Below are 19,783 nucleotides of genomic sequence, written 5' to 3'. Positions count from 1 at the left end.
CAAGGCCAGGCCGGACCCCCAGCGCCCCACAGCACAGCCTGGGGTGGCACAGCGACCCCACATCTATTCCCGTCCCCCCTTTATTACCACCCCCCCGGACGGGGGGGGGGGGGGGGGGGCGGAGGGAGGCCGGAACGCCCCGCTCCCGGAACGCCGCCGCCGCGGCCGCGGTTGCCGCCGGGCCGGGGGGTGTGAGGGGGCGGTGACTGCGGGCGGCGCAGGCGCCCTTCCCGCGCCCGGCGCCATTGCGGCTGCTCACGGCGAGCCCGGCGCCAGCGCCCCCCGGCCCGGACATGGCCACCGACTCCTGGGCCCTGGCCGTGGACGAGCAGGAGGCGGCGGCCGAGTCGGTGAGTGGGGAGCGGGAGGGGGCCGGGGGGCCCCTGGCAGCCGCCCGGCCCTGAGGCGCGGGGCCCCCGGGGCTGCGCCGGCGCCGCCTCCTCACAGAAAACAGCGAGCGCCGGAAAGCCCTTTTCTCCCCGTTTTCATTTCTGGCGGATCAAAGGGGCAGGGAGGCCCCTGTCCTTCCCCTTCGCGGCGGGGCCCTGCCGGCAGCACCGCCTCGGGGTGTCCCTGGGCCTGGGGTCTTCCTTTAGGAGCAAAAAAAAACCCTTTCTTTCTTTCTTTTTAATTTCTTCTTTTTTTTCCCCCCCTCTTCGTTTTTTGAGTATCAAAAGGGTAGGGAGGCCCCTGTCCTTCCCCCTCACCCTCCGTCCAGACACAGCCCTGTCGGCAGCACTGCTTCAGAGGTGGTCACCGAGCCTGCGGCCTTCATCCAGAGGCCAAAAAGATCCCTTTTTCTCTCATTTTTCTGTGACAAGATCTAAACTTGTTTGAGGTGTTGGGTTTTTTATTTTTCTGAGCCGTTCAGGCGCCGTACTTCAGCATGGGGAGCATTAACTCAGCCCCTGGACGTGCGGGAAGACCCTCAGGGCTCCTCTCCCTGTCACGTTTCTGGGGGTAAAACAAACCCTCGGCGAGAGGGACTCGTCCCGGGGCAGCTTGTGTCAGCCAGGACTGCGCTTGGCTCGAGTTTGCGCCCTGCAATGTAGAATTTTCTCCCGTTTGCCATCAGCAGAGCTATTAGGGAGTGGAGACGCCGGGACAGAAAACAAACCCCTTCTCCGTGTCGCCATTACAGCTTAGAAAAAGTTGTATTTGTCTTAAAACTCTTGAAATCAAGTTCATCTCGCTAACTTCATCTCGTCTGCCTTCGAGCACGGGTTTTTGCTGGGGCCTGTGCAGTAGTTTTAGCCGGCGGCCAATCTGGAAGCCTTGATGAAAGCTCAGGTTTTCCTGGCCGGTAGTAAAACGTAGGTACGGTAGCCTTTGAATGACCTCTGATTTTGTGTTTTTCCTCACTTGTAGTTGAGCAGTTTACACCTGAAGGAGGAAAAAACCAAACCAGATGCCAATGGTGAGTTACAGCCGCTCAAATGGTCTTAGAAAGGGCGTAATGTTTTTCCGTTGGGTTTGGAGCGCTGCTGCCAAAGTAAATTCCCGATTAGTCAAGAAATTCCAGAAAAGGGAAACATAAAGCTAAGATTAAACAGCAGCGTAGACTAAATATCTGGCTCGCGTGCTTGTTCTGCTGGGCTAACTTTTTTAAACCATGTTTTGCTGTATTCAAGGAGCTGTGCGGGCAAAATCTGTTGGTATGGTTGATAAAGTTCAATTTGGCCGTACAGAGCAAGCCATAACCTGGGTTTCTTCTGCGCACTGAGAGCGCAAGGCTGTTCTCGTCAGGAAAACGGGCTGTTTTGTAGCTTTTCCCACAATATTCGAAACCTAAAACTCTGCGGGTGTGGGCTGCCTGACCTCACATCTGCCCCAAACCCGTCTGTTTTAATTTAGGTGCTGTTGTCAAGGCAGATGACAACGTAGAGAAGACGGAGGATGAGGAGAAGGGTGAGTGCCTTCTTGAAAAATGCTTTGGCGAGGAATGTTGAAAAGAAATTAATTTTGTATATACTTAAAGTAAGTCTGCCTTATGTCTCAGGATGGATGATCTTGTATCCTGCCCCAAGGACTTAATTGTAAGACATGTCCTTCCTCCATAATACTTTTAAAGCCATTGGGTCCTGTAATAACTTGGGAGACTCCTGGATTAGAGTGGAGAGAAATAAGGGGATAGCAGTATCCTCAGAGGCAGGACTGGATACAGGAGCAGTTGGATAACCTGGAGCTGGAGTTGCTGTAGCAACCAACATGTTGCCTTTATGAAATGGCTGTTAAGAGGTGGGTAACGGCTCTAAATCCTTCAGAAGGTGGCTTAAGAGAAACGTGCTTTAGAAGACAGATTTATTAGCAAAAGCCCAAAGTGCAGCAGTTTAGCCTTCTGTTTTGATCTCTCTTATCGTCAGCCCTTGCTGCATTTCAGCCCTGGAATCTTTCAAAGTACCGTTTGTCCTCAAACTTCCCTTAAAAAGAAAAAAAAAAACCCACCTAAAAGGTGTCTGCCCCCATGTCAGGTAATGGTAAGGCTTTAAGAGGCTTTTAACCCTGTCCTGCCTTCCAGTTAGATGCTAAGCTATAATATCTTAAATTAGCAGAGTTCTAAAAAAGCTTCTAAAAACTCTAAAAAGGCAGAGTTCTGCATCTGTTAAGGTCCCCCTTAAAACAGCGCTCGCTTTGGTTTGCCTTCCTAAATACTAAATGTGGATCTCTGGGATATCCTGATGGATGTCTCACTCAGGAAGTTTGGGCTCTTTTATGACACTGCTCTGTAACAGAAGAATTTCAGTATTTGGATGCATCCTGTCCTTTTCAAGTGGCTCAGTAGTGCAGCGTTTCAGCGGGAGCGACACCTGAAACAGGCTATGATTTATTTTTACTTTTTTTTTTTTCCTACCCCCTTTTTCAACAGAGGACAGAGCTGCCCAGTCCTTGTTGAACAAGCTAATCCGCAGTAACTTGGTTGACACAACAAATCAAGTGGAGGTGCTGCAGAGGGATCCCACATCGCCTCTCTACTCCGTGAAGTCTTTTGAGGAACTGCGACTGTGAGTCCTGTTAGATTTCCTGTCCGTGTAGGAGATACCGCTTAAAAGTGCATGGGTTTCTGTTTCAAGTTACTGCAAATTTGTCATTAATAAATTAGCATATCTGTATTATTTAAATGCAAGGAGAATTATTTTATCTTGGTGCCTTGTGAAGGCTTCCATCTGAAACGAGCTCATTTTAAGTCCCGGTCGGTGTGGAGCTAGCATTGCTTTTTATAATCAGCTCTAGCAACACTGTTCTGATTTTTAATGTATGGGTTTCGGTCTTCAAACGCACAGTGGAGCTCGCGTGTGATAAGCTGGATGAGGCGAAGAGAGGAGGGAGGGCCGTCCTTCCACGGCCACTGTCACCAGGGTTATGTGAATTGCAAAGTGAGACCTTCTCTGTGTCGGAGGCATCGTTATTTCGCCACCAGTTCTCCAGCAAGTGCAGGGAGGCTCGGAGCAGGTGTTCCAGCAGCACGGCAGTGTTTTGGAAAACACGAGATTTGTTTTACTGGCAGAAGTAACGCACACAACCATCTTCTGTTCCTGCTCTCTGGCGGTTATTTGTGAAGGTCCAGCAGCAGCAGTGAACAATACAAAGGGAAAAGCTTATCTTTTCTCTGCCAGCGATATTGGATTTATGTACTGGAGAGACTACTAGCATTAGTATTTTCTGACCCTTCCTATTGAATACCTTTACCAGTGGAGCTTTCAAGTGACGATAGCTGTATTTAAGGCATGATAGATTTCTATCTTTTTTTAATGTGCTAAAGAGGCTGTCCTGTTGGGATTGTTGTTGGTTATATTGATGATCTCAGTTTTGTTGCTCTTTTGCAAGCTCCACGGGGAAATCGGAGCCGATGAGACCTCACCGTGAAATGTCAGGATGTCGTTTCACTTTGTTAATGTTAGTGGTTGAATGTCTACAAAAAAAGCTGAGGTCCTGTAGTGCCTGTTAGACTAATTCACATCTTTCAATAGCCAAACAATCCAAGTGAGTTAATGATGGGGGCAGCCAGACTAATTGAGTCTTCATTTTGTTATGGCTTGGTGTATCCTTGGCAACTGTTGCAGCGTTGGGCTTTGTACGTCCTTGCTTCTGAGCAGCACAAGGTTACGTTTTCAAAGAGCTTTTGTTCCAGCCGTCGTCTGAAAGTAATACACGATTTTTAAAAAGCGTGTTGTGCTGAATAGGAAGCTCTTAACAGCGGGAAATGGTGGGCGGGAAACCTGTAACCTGCTTCGAAGGGAAAGCCCTTACTTCTGAGCACCACTAACAGCACTTGGAGGTCATCGGCTGAGAGTTCGCTAGCACCATAACCTGAATCTTAGGTTGTTCTTGGATCTCCTTGTCTACACAAGTGTCTGCCGAGACTAGAAAGCTCCCTTGAGAGAAAGCAATTGATGAGCATTTGACGACTAGCAGTGTCACCACACTGAGTGGTGACACTGAGTTGTGAAGGTCAGTGTCCTGACCTTCACCACACTGAGTGGTGACACTGAGTTGTGAAGGTCAGTGTCCTGACCTTCACCACACTGAGTGGTGACACTGAGTGGTTTGAGTGCTGGGTTATAACCACGGATCACTCGGTGTAGTCACGGTGAACTACGTTTATCAGTCATTTACCAGTTTTGTGCACTAAGCCAGTATCGCTCTGGTGTTAAGGTGTCAGTTTGTATTACAGAATCCATCGCGACTTACTGAATTCCTTGCAATGATTTCATGACGTTACACTTCATTCTGTTCCTCATGTGCTGAGGTCGCTTTGTCCTGTCTTTGAGGCTTCAAGGGGTGATAATTTTGGCGCCGCGATTAGGCATCGCTGAGGAAAAGGGATTGGCCTAAAGGACAGGATTAGTGCTCTCTGCTCTGGGATTCCCGGGATTGTCTGAAAAGCTGCTTTAGAACAAGAAGCCCAGCGCTAGCCTTAGAGCTGTGACACAAGGTTTTCTATGTAGCTGTGAAAGGCAGGCATGCAGGCTGACTTACTAAATCGAGGGGTTTTTGCAAAGCTTCCTTTCCAAACTCTCTGCTGTCACTTGTTGTAGCTTCCAAGCACTGATCATAGTCACTTCACCGGTGCGATTATAGCGGGTACACAGAAAGGGCAGCTCTAGGTCCGGTTGCAAGGTTTTTTCTCACCTTTTTGTACGCAAATGAAAACCAAATGTACTTTAATAGATCACGGTATAAAAACTCCTCTGTTTTCAGGAAACCACAGCTCCTGCAAGGAGTCTATGCCATGGGCTTCAACAGACCATCTAAGATACAAGAGAATGCCCTGCCCATGATGCTTGCTGAACCGTATGTACACATACTTTCTACTCCCTTCCAGTATAGGAAGGATTTGAGAGGTTTAGTGTACTATTACTGAACTTTGGATGGGAGGGATGGTGATGGGGAAGCTGTCCGGGCTGTGGTGAAAGGCTTCCCATGCCACGGTGTTTCTGTGGGCACGAACTATGTGACAGCAGCCCTGGATTTGTCCTTTTCCTAGGGCTGGTACTGAACACGCAGTGCCGCGGTGTTCGGCCAAGGTCAATCCGATTTTCCTGGTCAGCGTAGGGGAGAAATAATAAGGCTGCTATGGAATGTAGCTCCAGAAATCCTGGGAGGGTGGGAGTAGTTGAGATGCTGTGTTGCCTGTGTGGCTGGTTTTCCTCTCCGCGCCCCTGAGCTGTAATGTGTGAAGTGTTAAGACACTAGGGGGAGATGTGCGAAATGGAAAAGTACCGACAGATAATCGCAGTTTTCCTTCCAAATCTCCATAATCAAGAGGTCACTTGTGCTGACAGCGTTGGTAGAGGGCAGAAACTAACTTCTGCCCTGTGGAGCATAGCTGGTCAAGCTGGGCATCAGTCCAGAGCAGTGGTGAATCTAAAAGGTATTAAAATGCCACTCACTGCGTTTTCTTTATCATTCAACCCCATGAATACGTCATCCGGGTGGTTCGTCTGGTTGAGCTCACATCTGCTGTATGTTCCGCAGCCCACAGAACTTGATCGCACAATCTCAGTCCGGTACTGGTAAGACGGCTGCCTTCGTCCTGGCCATGCTCAGTCGTGTTGAACCTGGGAACAAGTATCCACAGGTAAAGTTTCTGGGATGTGGCTGTTTCGGGGGGTTTCGTGGTGGTGCAGTGCCACCTAGTGAAGAGGCTGGGCTTCTATTGAGACTTTCGATAGGAAATTCGTAGTTCGATGAACCCATCTCTGTGATGCCGTTTATGTATAAACTGCTTAGCAGGGGCTGGTGATTCGGGGATCTATCAAAATGCCTTTAATGCAAAAGACGTGGATTTTACTAACAACTTGTTCCTTTCAGTCCCTCCTTCGCATCGCTCGGCATGCCATTTCTCTGTGAGGAGTTAAATCAGGGGGATATAATTCTGCGAGAAATTAAATCGGAGAAATATTGCAGGCTGAAGGGGGTTAAGTAAGTGGAATTTGGGATGGAAGAGAAGATACCTGTGACAATAGAGCAGACAATGCCCAGAAAATGGCTTTTTAAACCAAATTTCCTTATGAGATAGTTGAGTGGTTTTACCAAGGCTAGAGTTCTTTCCTTAAAAAATGCTGTTCTTATCTCTTAGTCTAACTGTAGGTGTTAGGTTCCTCGTCACTACTGTCCATATGTGTCCCCCAGCAGAGTACCTGCACTCTCAGTTCTGAGGAGCAGAATTAAACCCAGAAAGCCAGTGGCTAGGTGACTGTATCATATCAGCTCATTCCCCCAGTTTCAGGATGTAGAACTGATGGCTTTCAGAAACTCTTCAGCTGCTCGTATGGCTGTCCTCGGGAAAACTTCAATAATAAGGATTTTAAAAAGCAGGTGTGATACTGTTGCCCAGGACGTTGGTCATCTCAAACGCGTTATCCTTCTGTCCCTCCAGTGTTTGTGCCTTTCCCCAACATACGAGCTGGCACTTCAAACAGGAAAAGTGATTGAACAGATGGGAAAGTTTTATCCGGAGCTGAAACTTGCATATGCTGTCCGAGGCAATAAATGTGAGTAAGGTGAAACGCTACCAACAGACTGTAAATGATGTTCCTCGGGTGCAATACAGTAAACGAACAATAGAGCAGTCAGATGGTGAAATAGGCTAGTTCAGAGAGGGGCAGGGCATGTCACTGTCTGCGCAGCCATCTTACGAAGGCCTTCCTTTCTGTCTCGGCAGTGGAGAGAGGTCAGAAGATCTCTGAGCAGATTGTAATCGGCACACCCGGCACTGTGCTGGACTGGTGTTCCAAGCTGAAATTCATAGATCCCAAGAAAATCAAAGTGTTCGTCTTGGATGAGGCTGACGTGATGATAGCAACCCAGGGCCATCAGGACCAGAGCATCCGCATTCAGAGGTAAGGTACTCGGCGTACGTTGCCCGAGGTGATTTTTGTTTCTTTCAATTATAGCTATATTGTAACGTAGGGACAGCAGGGCTAGATTCTTGACCGGTGTCTTCACCGATAAAGCAACAAGATTAAAATGATATATTTAGCTCTAATCCAGATGGTTAATAGAGGCAGAATGTCAGGGGATGACAAGCAGTTTCATTTTCTTACAGAATAAAAAGCCTGTCCCTGGAGCAGGGTTTATTCATTTTTAAGAATGCAAGTCTGGATGCCACTGGTCCATGAGGGAACGATCAGGTGTTGGTAAGATTAGCATTAGTCTTTCCAGCCACTGAAATAACTGGTTCTGAGGTTATTGTTCTGCTTTGCCCGTAGCATTAATCCCATCAGGATATCAGGGGGGCGACAGCGTTGCGTGGGAACCCTGCCCATTTTGCTCTCTCTTGCAGAATGCTCCCCAGGGACTGCCAGATGCTTCTGTTTTCAGCCACTTTTGAGGATTCTGTGTGGAAGTTTGCTCAAAAAGTTGTTCCTGACCCAAACATTATCAAACTGAAGCGAGAGGAGGAGACGCTGGACACTATTAAGCAGTATTACGTTCTGTGCAATAACAGAGATGAGAAGTTCCAGGCTCTCTGTAATATCTACGGCGCTATCACCATTGCCCAGGCCATGATCTTCTGCCATGTGAGTCCTTTCGGGGAACGTTAGTCCCAACAACCCCGTTAGTGTCTGCTATTGCTACAAACCTGGCCAGGCATGCTTTTGAGAAAGAAACTGAGAACGTGAATTGCCCTTTTATTTGGCTTTTCTGGCTCCCTCTTTGAGTGAAATCTTGAGGGCCACAATAGCACTAGCTGGTTTATTTCTCTGGGTTTGTCCATCCAGGTCATTTTTATTCTTGAAGTCCTCTGAAGCAAAGATCAGACTAATGCACAGTTCTCCAAAACAAAGTATTACTCAGAACCACTGAAAAAACCCAGACCCCTGAGGCTGGAAAATGGATAAAAATAGGGCAGAATGAGGGATGGGGAAGCCTTGTAGTTCTGCGGCCGATACATAGCTTTTCCTGGGACTCCATTTCCCTCAGGTAACTGGTGATACACCTCCGGGGTCTCTCTGTGAATCATACTGAGAGTTCTTTTTTTCTGGAAGCCACCGTAACTCGTAGGAAAAAAACAGTGCTGACAGCACCAGAACAGCCACGTAAAGCTAGCTCAGACAAGATAAAACCCGTATTTGGAGTCTGCTGCAGCAGTCTGCTTTTATGCTGTTTCGAGCCGTAATAATATCAGACGTAATCAGAGCTTGAAAAATCAACGTAATTGGAAACCGTTTAATTCAAGACTGCGTAGAGCCTCTATTGGATTTCACAACTACATTCAGCTCAAACCCTGACATTTTCCAAGCTGAGTAGTTTTGTTTACTTGACACTGCTTGTGAGTTCTTAGCGTACATATGTAATCCCTCATAGAGTGAAAGCTGAGGAGCAGAGCACAAAGAGAACACGTACTTTTCTTAAACAAGGGTTCCTGTGGTGGCAGATGCACATTTTCCTGTTTCTGATACGAGAGCTGGGAGCACAGTTTGTCATGGGGAGGGGGGTGGGCACAGCACTTAGGAGCTGTTTCCTTTTGAGATACAAAAACTGAGCAGCCGCGGAGCTTCCAGTCGACCCCAGAGAGGTTTGTTCCTGCTTTACAGCATTAAAACTTCCTCCCCAAGACGGGCCTCGCTTTGTGTTTCAGACTCGGAAGACGGCCGGCTGGCTGGCGGCGGAGCTCTCGAAGGAGGGCCATCAGGTGGCATTGCTCAGTGGGGAAATGATGGTGGAACAGAGAGCCGCGGTGATAGAGCGTTTCCGCGAGGGCAAAGAAAAGGTGCTGGTGACCACAAACGTCTGTGCCAGAGGTAGGGCATGGCAGAGCTGGGCCAGGGAGGGGCAGAAGCAGCAGGTCCTAAGATAACGTGCTGCTGGCCAGCTTGCAGAAAGAATTCATATCCTCAGGTGTTCCAGTCTGGAGAGATTAGGGTCCTTAAAGTAATTCCTGGACTTTTTGGGCTGCTGACCGTGTCTGTGCATATAAAGATGCCTGTGGGCAAACACAGGATTCCTTGTAGGCTTCCTGCAGCTTGGGATGAAAAAGTCCACCCTGGGAGAATTTTCTGCTTCTGGCGCCAAGCCTGGCTTACCTCAGCGTTTAAAATAAACATGTTCCAGAATACGGATATCTGAAAAGTACTGAACTCCGGTAGGAATTTGTGTTGCAATTTGACATCTTAGAACAGTTAAGACAACATAGTACTTGGAAAAAACAAGAGGCCTTTACAGTTTCGGAGAGGAGGGAGGAGTTTCCAAAATATGTAAGTGCTGGATGAAGCTGAGCAGCTCCAACTGTTTTTCTGTTAGCCGTTCCAGTGGGATTCTCTGGTGCAACAGCTAGATGGTTTTTGTTTCAAAGTGCCCCGTAAGGATATTGTGGAAAAGATCCATTTCAGAGCTCGAGACTGTCTTTTAACTCCTCACTCCATGTGGAGGCAACCTCTGAAAGCTGTTGGGTAACCCGGATATGGTGACCAAACGGCACGCAGAGGAGGCTGTTCCTGCTATAAAATGGTTTAAATGTAGTTGTGTAATCCGGTGCTTTCTTTTTATCAGGGATCGATGTAGAGCAGGTCTCTGTTGTTATCAATTTTGACCTTCCTGTGGATAAGGATGGCAATCCAGATAATGAGACTTATCTGCACCGGATTGGACGTACAGGTCGCTTTGGCAAGCGAGGACTGGCTATTAACATGGTGGACAGCAAGCACAGCATGAATATTCTCAACAGAATCCAGGAACATTTCAGTACGTACCCTCAGACTTTGTCTAAAATCAGATGTTATTTCTGCAGAGTTTTGACTAGCTGGGTACTGAGCAGATCTAATGGATATTTGTCGAGCCTTAGACTGACCGCAGAAGAGCTCATCAGCTGCCTTTTGTGTAATGTCACTTAGGATTGTGAACTGCTGCATATGATAGGAGCAGAAATACGTCGAGTTGTCTGTTTGCTGGCTACCCGGATAGTCCTTAAAATGGATGTTCCAGATGGTAACATTCGGGTACCCGGGTGGGCCTTCGATAAAACAAAAAAGTTTTATGTTGTAGTTTTAAAACCTGACTGAACATTTCATGGATAAGCCTGAATTCCTCAAGCCCAGCTAAAGAAAGCAGCTTTCCCTTCTCTGCTCTGTGTTACGAAATCTGACTTATTTCTCATCTTTCCCAGACAAAAAGATAAACAAGTTGGATACTGACGACTTGGACGAAATTGAGAAGATAACTAACTGAAGTACAGCTGCTGGAACTGGTGTGTACCCTGCTGTGGAAGTTCTCCCACTATAATTGGATCAGCGTTCAGATTGGCACGCCTCTCAGCTAGTCCCGAAAAGGACTCTTTAAGATATGAGTACACAAAAATTACCTCATTTTAAAAATTGCAGTTGGACTTCAAATTGTGCAACTATGGGGAGGAAGAGGAAATGTTTACAGAAGCTTTTAACATTTCTTAGTTTAGCCTTAAAACGGGAAGATCTTTCGAATTCTAAGAAATACACTTGCCAAAAAATGGGCAATATGTAATTATCTAAAACAAATTTAAAAAAAAAAAGCTTTATTGCCTTCAATTGGAATAAAGTTCAGCAGTAACCTGATCAGTTAAAATTCAACAGCCAAATATATAATGGACATAAGTAAAGAAAAAAAAAGAAAAAAAAAAAACCCACAATCCCCAAACAAGGCAGCTGGTTTTTGGCTAAAAACTCAACTTGTACAAAATAGGATGTCATTCTCTCTGGCGCTCCCCTGAGCTCTTTAAAACTCATTTCTGGCTTCCTGATGGATTTGCCCTGCTTTTCCTTACGTAAATTGTCCGAAGGATGTCTCCAGTAGCTCATACTCGCAAACACAGGTGCCGTGTTGCTTTTGCTGGGCGGTATTTTCATTTGTCCTCGACTTGTTAGAATGGCCACTATCCGTAAAGCGGCGCGGTGGTGACAGCGCTGAAGTACGGACTCTAGAAGTTCATCTGAAGCGTTTAACCTCGCCGAGGTGAGGGGGGGGGGGGGGAGGGGGTGGGAGGGGCAGTATGAAGGGAACTGTACTAATTAATTTTCTGAATAAATTCGCCTCCCTAAAATGCTAATGACTGTTGGAGTGGGGGTCGGTCACCTTTAGGCAGGTGGTGCCAGTTCTAAGATGCTGCTGTTGAAGCTCCGCGTGAATAACGTGCAGAACTGCTGGGCTTCACCGATCAGTAATAGGAATAAAAGAAAAACAAATCATGATAGCTTGTCTTGACCAAAAGAAAAAAAAAAAAAATAATAACCTTTAGAACACCAAATTTAGCTGTTACAGTATGTTTCAGTACCAGAGTTTTGAGTTAAATTGCTCAGGCAAATTGCAGACGGGAAGCGCTCCACTTTCATTGTGCTCGTAGTGCAAAACAGGTCATCGGTCCCTCGCCCCAGGGTGATCCTTGCCGGAGAAGGAATGATTTGCAGCGTCCGTGCTCGGGCTTTTAGTTCGGTTGGGACCATTCTCGTGCGCGCAGCTGAAAGCCTGTGGGTTGTTCCCCCAGCCCGGTTTCCAGGAGAAGGAGGCTCCTGATCTAGAACTTAGGGTGCACAGCTCTTTTTGGGGAAAAGGGGACATGCGTGAGCAGCCATGGGCCTGCTACTCGGTGCAGGAATCACTTCAAAACAAATGTATAAATTGTAAATTTAACTAGGAATCTTCTTTGCAATTTTGGCCATCATATTCTGTTCAAAGACAGGAACATGGATCCTTTTACCAAGTAAAAAAAGGCTCATTTAAAATGTACCTAAAATTTTAGGAAATTGTGCACCCTTTTATCAATTTGTATAAAGGCTTTAGTGAAAAAAAAAAAAACAATGTTAAAATTAAACTTTTTGTATTCTGGGGTGTATCTATTTTTATTCTGTTGGAAACCTATTTAAAGTGGCAGGTGAGTGAGTGCTTGCGTGTCGAGTGGAAGACTTGTTTCAATCACCTACTTTAATAGTACAGCTGAATGACCTTGTGACAGCAGAGTATTGGGTTGAATTGTCACGAAAGCTGCTGCTGGTCCTGTGTGCTGTTTCTAATGTACTTTTAATTGGAATAAAGAACACCTACTGAACGATGCCTCCGCTAATTTCTTGCTTGAATACGTTGTTGTTTAAAAGCCTTAGGTAGGGACGTTCCCAGCCAGGACTCCTGATGAGTTTTCTATTTATGACCTTCTGAAAGCGTCCTGTGACAGACTGAACTTCACCTGAGTTAAAGCTGAAATTCTTAAAAGCTGCCCCCAAGGACAGCTTGTTAAATGATACCACACTGTAAATAAGGTCAGATAAATACTGTTCTTCCCCCCCCCACCTAGTGCTTCTTGGGCCAGACTTGGCAGAGTTGCTGCTAAGACCTCCCCTGCATCCCCAGAAGACTTTTGAAGGGAAGAGAAGGAGAACTAGGGGAGAAAAGAGGTGTTTTCCTGGCACTGCGCTTGCCTAGATCAAGACTTGACTGTCTTGACTTGACTGTGGTTTTTAGAAAAGGAAATAATTGAAATGCCCATCTTTGGAGGTGCTGTAGCACAGGTGAGTTTGTTAGAGGGCCAGACTCATTCAGCTTTATCTTAGGTGGAGACAGTCGGGAGGAATTTCCTCCAGCCTGAGAAGTGCTGACCGCTGTGATCCAGGCTGCTCTTACTCTTCTGTTCTCGGTTAAGGCATCGGCCCCTGTACGCTCTCAAAGCTGCGTGGTGGTCACCGTGTCTCTGGTTGTTGGCAGCGGGCAGCCACTGATCCGAAGGGCTTCCTTCTTCGCTGCGATCTTGTATTTAATACAGGACGAAGATACAAACTCCAGGAAGGTACGTGCAAGATGGCGTGGATGGCAGCTGACCGTCCAAAGTCTGATTTGGGCAGTCCCCGAGGTATTTGCCATCAAATTAATGGCATTTCGCGTTTAAGAGGAGATGCAATGGCTAAGCCTCCAGTTCACAGAAATCATCTGAAGTTCAAGTTTCAGCCTAAAAGGTTTTATTGATTGTATGAAAACACAGTATGAAAACACTCTGAAATGTAGAAGTAACGTAGCATACACAAAATCAGAAGGGAATGAACCGCTTAATGCTGAACGAAACACAGAAAATGGTTCCTGTGCCTGAACCCTTAAGTGAAATACTCTGCTCCCCGCTGAGGTTTGATTAAAAGCACCCACCGCGTGTTTCGGTCTCCCTGAAGGCACCGGGATTGCTACTGTGCAATTACCATCGCCCGCAGTAGTAGGTAACACTATTTCATCAGGTACCGTCTCCGTAAAGCCGCTGGACCCGGAACGCTTGCTTTAGAACGAGTTGCTACGCTCTTGGTCAACACCGGCATCAGATTTCTACTACTACTGCTGTTCCGTGTTGGTTTGGCAGTTACACCGAGGTTCAGAAAAAGTTGGGTTTACCTCAAAATAGTAAAACTAGCTCATCCGTGTGGCAAGTGGTCCATTTTTTTAGCAGATTGAATTACCGCCTTTGAACCGTAAGAACTTCCATCAGAAACCTAGAAGATTTTTTTTTAGCACAAGCACGTTGTATTTATCTAAAACCTGCCAAGTTACCCTACCGGCCTTTTTTAATGATGGTTTAGTAAAATACGGTCTACTGCCCGAGCCCATTCCTCAGTCAAATCCAATCAATGTATTTTTATTTACAAATTCTCAAAGCAGCACTTGCTGTCTTGGACTAACTCATTTCAGTGTAAAGGGGTTAAACGGGAGTATTTTGTAACATCCCATCTTAACTCTCCATGTATTCTTACCTACGGATCACACGAGTTGAATGAGAGAAGGAAAACTAAGTAGAAAATCCCGCTGCTCACCGATACAGCCAAAAAAAATAACTGTTTGTTCTGAAAAAGACGACGTAGTCGCACTCTTAAAAGCTGCACTGAGGTTACCCAGAAAGAGCTGAGCTCTCACAGGTACATTACCATCGGTCTTGCAATTTAATACTTCGCAATAATCCATTAACGTGTTATTACTGTTATTTCCAGATGGTTTTCGGGTTTGATCTCCTTTTCAGTTGCTCTCGAGAAGATGATGTTCAGAATGAAGATAACCTACTGAAGATGGTCCTCCAGAGTAAACCAGTTCCGTTTCTACCTTCCCAAATAGGTGCCTCTGCATCTGGATCCACTCTGGGAAGCGGTACCTTCCTGAAATACAGGAAAGGAGAAGGGGAGAGGTCTCGGAAACTTCAGTCTTCAAAGAAGAACATCGGCAATTTCAGAAAACCAAAAAGGCCAAAGGTTGGTGGCGCTCAGGAAGCAATTTGTGATGGCACACGTGAAAAGAGATGCTATTTATGTAGCAGGTATATACACCTGAAATACTATCTCAACACATATACACAAGTCTGCTTCAAGGGGAGTTTTTGGAAGACGGCAAGATGAAGTAGGCGGCCCAGGAAATATCAGAATTCCAGTTTTTTAGAAGAAGAAATGCATCCCACTCAGCAGAACGACCCAGAGCGGCGTGGCGGCGTCTCTGTGCGCCTAAAGATCTGCGTCGTGCTCCTCTTTCTGTCGGATGCACAGCACGGACTTGTGGAGAATCCCACATTCGTGGAGGGACCTCGTAAGGTCAGAGAAACTCCTTCGGGGCACCTCCATCGTTTCAACGCTGCAGCGTTTGTACTTGGCCACCATTTTCTGTTCTGCCACGGCAAGGACCATCTGGAGACTGTCGGTGGGCTTGAAACGATGTTCAAATCTCTGACCAGAGGGAGATCGAACAGCGAGCAGCAAGTGCGACTCTTCCTTCGGCGGCTCTTCCAAACTTAAAGTCAACGTCGAAGGGCTCTCTTGCCTCATTTTCCTCCCCAGCTTTCCAGGAGGACATTGCACGTGTGAGCTCTCTTCACCGGGGACATCGCTTTCTGACAATTCGCTGGCAGATCCTTGTTCTCCAGAAAGAGTTTTGGCTTTCGGAGCGTCCTCCTGCCCCTCACTCACTTTCAGCCCGTCAGTCTGTTCAGCCACCGCTTCCACAGCGCCGCTCCCTACGCCTTTCCAGCCGATGGAGGGGAGCACCCTGTACTTGTTCAGGGAAGAGGAGGTCCTCAAAGGCACTTGCTGCAGGAGCTCTGGGATTTCCTCGGGAGACACCTGGCCGGATGGGAACGCCGGTTTCGTGAACGATGCTCTCCGGCTGTTCACTAAATCGTGAGGAGGTGCTGGTGGCGGGGAAGATGGCACCCGGCAAGGACAGGCTTCCACGCTCTGAGAGTAATTGAAGCTTGGCCTTGTGCGTCCCTTGGCAGATTTTGGCCTGGTGACGTGCATGTCGACGGCGTTTGTCCACGAGAAAGCAGCTGCTGTGCTTGAAGGGAAGTAGCGGTGCGACGGTGCTAAGTTCAGAAGAGCCGCTGTGGCCATTGCTTCTCAAGGCACCTGCGGATGGGGTAGCAGAGGGAAAAGTTACAGGAATCGGCCAGAAAGCTTCTAGAGAGCTTAACCTCCCTACAGCTCCCACTTCTGTGCCGCACATCAGCTAATAATAGCAATAAATCTGGTGTATCACCGTGTAGGCAGGCAGCAATCCTACGGTTCAGTTACGGCTGAGTCAGAGACGGTGGGATATGTGTATTTATAGGTGCTGGCTTTGTCAGGAATTGTTTAAAGTTGACCCAGAGCATCGGGAAGTTGTGCCCTTCCCAACTTGAAGGAAGTTTTTGATGGAAGGAACAGAAACATTTTTTTTCTGAAGCTAGAAACTCAGTGAAAATGGGAGATGAGTGAACTTCAAAGCACAAATCTGGCCTTTTTGCTGTTCCTGCAGTGAAAGATTAAGTTCCTGTCGTGGACTTTTGGGTAAGACTGACTGCACTTCACTTTTTAAAAATCTCTGAAGACCTTTGAGACCGAATATGTCTGATTCAATACAGAGAAATGCATTCTGACTTCTCCTGTGACCAAAAGCTGCTTAACAGAGATTGATATTAACCTCTATTAAAAATGAAACCATGTACTGATGCGCGTTCCCCAACTCAAGCTGCGCTCAGACCCCTCATGCTTTACTAGGACAAAGCCCAAAAGCCCAGACAACCGGGCCACAACCTCACAACAACATTTTGGAGAAGTGCAACAGGGTCATGCACATCCTCTTCCTTTTCTGTGGTTTGCACAGCAGGACTTATCAAAGGGGGAAAAAAACCCGTCAACTTTGATCGCTTGGCGTTCTCCAGTAACGACAGAGTCGGACTCGCCTGCTGCTCATCACCCCAAAACAAAGGAAGAGAAGGGAACAGCCACTGTGGTTGTTCCACAACCTTTTGCCAGCGATGCGTTATTTAACGCTTGGTTTCTCCTCCACCACCGCGAAATGGAAACGCTCGGCAAACCAACGCCGAGCAAAGCCAAGGCAGAGTCCCAGCACACAGGCGCGCCCTGGCCAGCTCCAGTACGAAGCTGCTTGGAGACAGAGAGATCTGTCCCTCTGTAAGCCTCGAGCAGAGCTACGGACAGGGACACGCCGCCCAAGCGACTCATCGGAGTTTCCTAGGAGCCCGTGGGAGGGAGGGAGGGGGGGTGTGTGCCTTTCATTTACTGCCTCTAACAAATAAACTCCCAGGCAACAAGCTGTGGTTCAGCATCCTCTGAAGAGGAACTTCCGAGCGCACCAGAGCATTTACCAGACATCACCAGTTATACCGCCAGTTCAAAGAATAAAAACCCCAACACAACCTGCCATAAGCCACGGCAGGACCCTCCTGAGCGAGGGTCTGTACTGCTTCAGCATGGTATATATTAGAGGTTTACCGTGAGGAGCCGTTTTAAATACGGCACGTTTTACGTTCGGGTGCCTGGGTGAGGGATTGGGATGGGGAACTGCAGCCAGGGAGGGCGGTGCCCACAAGTGGCCCAAAACACCGCGACCCCAGGGCCTGGGAGGGCGGGCAGCCCCAAATCCCTGGCCCTAGAGCACAGCCCCAGCCCCACGGCACAGCCCAGCTCCCCAGCAGAGCCCTCAGTGCCACAGTCAGGCCCTGGCCCCACAGCTGAGCCTGGTCCTGGCCCCACGGCCAGGCCCCGGCCCCATAACCCCCCTCCACGGCCCCACCGCCAGGCCCCGGCCCCATAACCCCCCTCCACGGCCCCACCGCCAGGCCCCGGCCCCATAACCCCCCTCCACGGCCCCACCGCCAGGCCTCGGCCCCATAACCCCCCCTCCACGGCCCCACCGCCAGGCCTCGGCCCCATAACCCCCCCTCCACGGCCCCACCGCCAGGCCCCGGCCCCATAACCCCCCCTCCACGGCCCCACCGCCAGGCCCCGGCCCCATAACCCCCCTCCACGGCCCCACCGCCAGGCCCCGGCCCCATAACCCCCCTCCACGGCCCCACCGCCAGGCCCCGGCCCCATAACCCCCCCTCCACGGCCCCACCGCCAGGCCCCGGCCCCATAACCCCCCCTCCACGGCCCCACCGCCAGGCCCCGGCCCCATAACCCCCCCTCCACGGCCCCACCGCCAGGCCCCGGCCCCATAACCCCCCTCCACGGCCCCACCGCCAGGCCTCGGCCCCATAACCCCCCCTCCACGGCCCCACCGCCAGGCCTCGGCCCCATAACCCCCCCTCCACGGCCCCACCGCCAGGCCCCGGCCCCATAACCCCCCTCCACGGCCCCACCGCCAGGCCCCGGCCCCATAACCCCCCTCCACGGCCCCACCGCCAGGCCCCGGCCCCATAACCCCCCCTCCACGGCCCCACCGCCAGGCCCCGGCCCCATAACCCCCCCTCCACGGCCCCACCGCCAGGCCCCGGCCCCATAACCCCCCCTCCACGGCCCCACCGCCAGGCCCCGGCCCCATAACCCCCCCTCCACGGCCCCACCGCCAGGCCCCGGCCCCATAACCCCCCTCCACGGCCCCACCGCCAGGCCCCGGCCCCATAACCCCCCTCCACGGCCCCACCGCCAGGCCTCGGCCCCATAACCCCCCCTCCACGGCCCCACCGCCAGGCCTCGGCCCCATAACCCCCCCTCCACGGCCCCACCGCCAGGCCTCGGCCCCATAACCCCCCCTCCACGGCCCCACCGCCAGGCCTTGGCCCCATAACCCCCCCTCCACGGCCCCACCGCCAGGCCCCGGCCCCATAACCCCCCCTCCACGGCCCCACCGCCAGGCCCCGGCCCCTCAGCCGGCCCTGGGCCCTACAGCCCGGTCCCACAGCCGGCCCTGGGCCCAGCCCGGCCCCGCCGCCCCTCACCTGCCGCCTCGGGCCGCCCGCGCCCGCCGGCAAACACAGCCGCGTTGCCACGGCGACCGCCCCACTTCCGCTGGCGCGACAGGCCCCGCCCCACAAACCACAGAGACGAACTGGCCGGAGCGCCGCCGGTCGCGGTCCGAGGGCCGCCATGTCGCGGCCCGAGGGCCGGCAGGGACGGGCCGGGGACGGGCCGGATCCCCGCGCCCTCGCTCCGTGTCCCGGGGGCTCCCGGAGCGCCGTGAGGCCGGGGCCGCGGTGGGCTGCCCGCCCCGGCTGTCCCGGCCCGGCAGCGGCCTGTGGGTCGGGCCCAGGGATGGCCGCGATGCCCCGGTGCGGGTCTGAGGGACGTAACCAGGCCCGGGGACGGCCACGATGTCCCAGCGTGGGCCCGGGGGACGTACCCGGGGACGGCCGCGACCCGCTGGTGCAGACGGAAGGGACATCGCCGGGCCCGGGGGTGGCTGCCGTGCCCCCAGCGCGGGCTCTGCGCAGGGACGGGACGCGGCGTCGGGCCTCGGTGGCGGCGCGGGAGCAGCCCCGTCACCTCGCGCGGGGCCGGAGGCTTCGTCCTGAGGGGCGCAAGGAGACGGGGGCGAGCGAGGGTGGCGGCGGCGGCGGGGTCCTGTCCCAAACAGCTGCTCCGAACCCCGTGGCTGAGTGCGGTACCGAGGTTGTCCCCGTCCCTCTCGCGGGAGCTCTCGTTTTCCCCCGTCCCACCCAGAGCAAAACCGCGTCGTCGGCGTCACCCTGCTTGGATACCGAAAGCCTTTTTTTTTTTTTTTTTTTAAACCCTGAAAGTTTAAAAATAGGGTGTTACACCCTCTCCTGAGCAAAGGCAGCAGAAGGAGAATGCCGGGATTAGGTTTTAACCCCCCCCCCATGACATGAGTTTCATGACGGTGTGATTGAACAGCTTCACCTGAGCGATCGCTGAATAAAACCGGGCAAATAAACACCAAACTCACTAGTTTCAGTGAGAACACCTTTAAAAAAAAAAAAAAAATCACACTTTAGGCACAAGATCATCCGGGGACCTAAAACAACTCTGGGGGACTTCTAAGCTTGCTTTGTGCTGGGAGAGGCGCGGGCTGCCACATCCCGGTGTGCGCTGACAGGGAGGGCGAGTCCTGATCGTCCGGG

General features: G+C 50.6%; 2 protein-coding genes across 2 annotated transcripts; one reads left to right on the top strand and one right to left on the bottom strand.

Moving 5' to 3' along the window:
* The first annotated feature begins 243 nt into the window (after window positions 1–243).
* LOC143169151 (ATP-dependent RNA helicase DDX19B) lies at window positions 244–11,440 on the top strand. Its single transcript, XM_076356416.1, has 12 exons — window positions 244–350; window positions 1,369–1,417; window positions 1,855–1,908; window positions 2,867–3,002; window positions 5,200–5,292; window positions 5,977–6,079; window positions 6,881–6,995; window positions 7,166–7,343; window positions 7,787–8,024; window positions 9,086–9,248; window positions 9,997–10,188; window positions 10,610–11,440. The coding sequence occupies exons 1-12, from the start codon at window positions 294–296 to the stop codon at window positions 10,669–10,671; spliced, it is 1,440 nt and encodes a 479-aa protein (XP_076212531.1). The 5' UTR covers window positions 244–293; the 3' UTR covers window positions 10,672–11,440.
* Window positions 11,441–13,404: 1,964 nt separating this feature from the next.
* On the bottom strand, window positions 13,405–18,707 carry UBXN10 (UBX domain protein 10). The gene is made up of 2 exons (XM_076356242.1): window positions 18,644–18,707; window positions 13,405–15,827 (listed from the first exon to the last, which is right to left on the bottom strand). The coding sequence occupies exon 2, from the start codon at window positions 15,810–15,812 to the stop codon at window positions 14,931–14,933; it is 882 nt and encodes a 293-aa protein (XP_076212357.1). The 5' UTR covers window positions 15,813–15,827; window positions 18,644–18,707; the 3' UTR covers window positions 13,405–14,930.
* Between the last annotated feature and the right edge of the window lie 1,076 nt (window positions 18,708–19,783).

Source organism: Aptenodytes patagonicus, chromosome 19 (genome assembly GCF_965638725.1).
Source record: "Aptenodytes patagonicus chromosome 19, bAptPat1.pri.cur, whole genome shotgun sequence".
Lineage (NCBI taxonomy): Eukaryota > Metazoa > Chordata > Aves > Sphenisciformes > Spheniscidae > Aptenodytes > Aptenodytes patagonicus.
The sequence above is the reverse complement of the archived record's forward strand: the minus strand, read 5'-3'. Positions and strand labels throughout refer to the sequence as shown.

Bases quoted from the DNA above. Each gene is read 5' to 3' on its own strand.
- LOC143169151 (XM_076356416.1), top strand. From the start codon at position 294: ATGGCCACCGACTCCTGGGCCCTGGCCGTGGACGAGCAGGAGGCGGCG. The intron at 9,249-9,996 runs GTAGGGCATGGC...TCTTTTTATCAG, and splicing joins CACAAACGTCTGTGCCAGAG to GGATCGATGTAGAGCAGGTC. The intron at 10,189-10,609 runs GTACGTACCCTC...CATCTTTCCCAG, and splicing joins CAGAATCCAGGAACATTTCA to ACAAAAAGATAAACAAGTTG.
- UBXN10 (XM_076356242.1), bottom strand. From the start codon at position 15,812: ATGGCCACAGCGGCTCTTCTGAACTTAGCACCGTCGCACCGCTACTTC.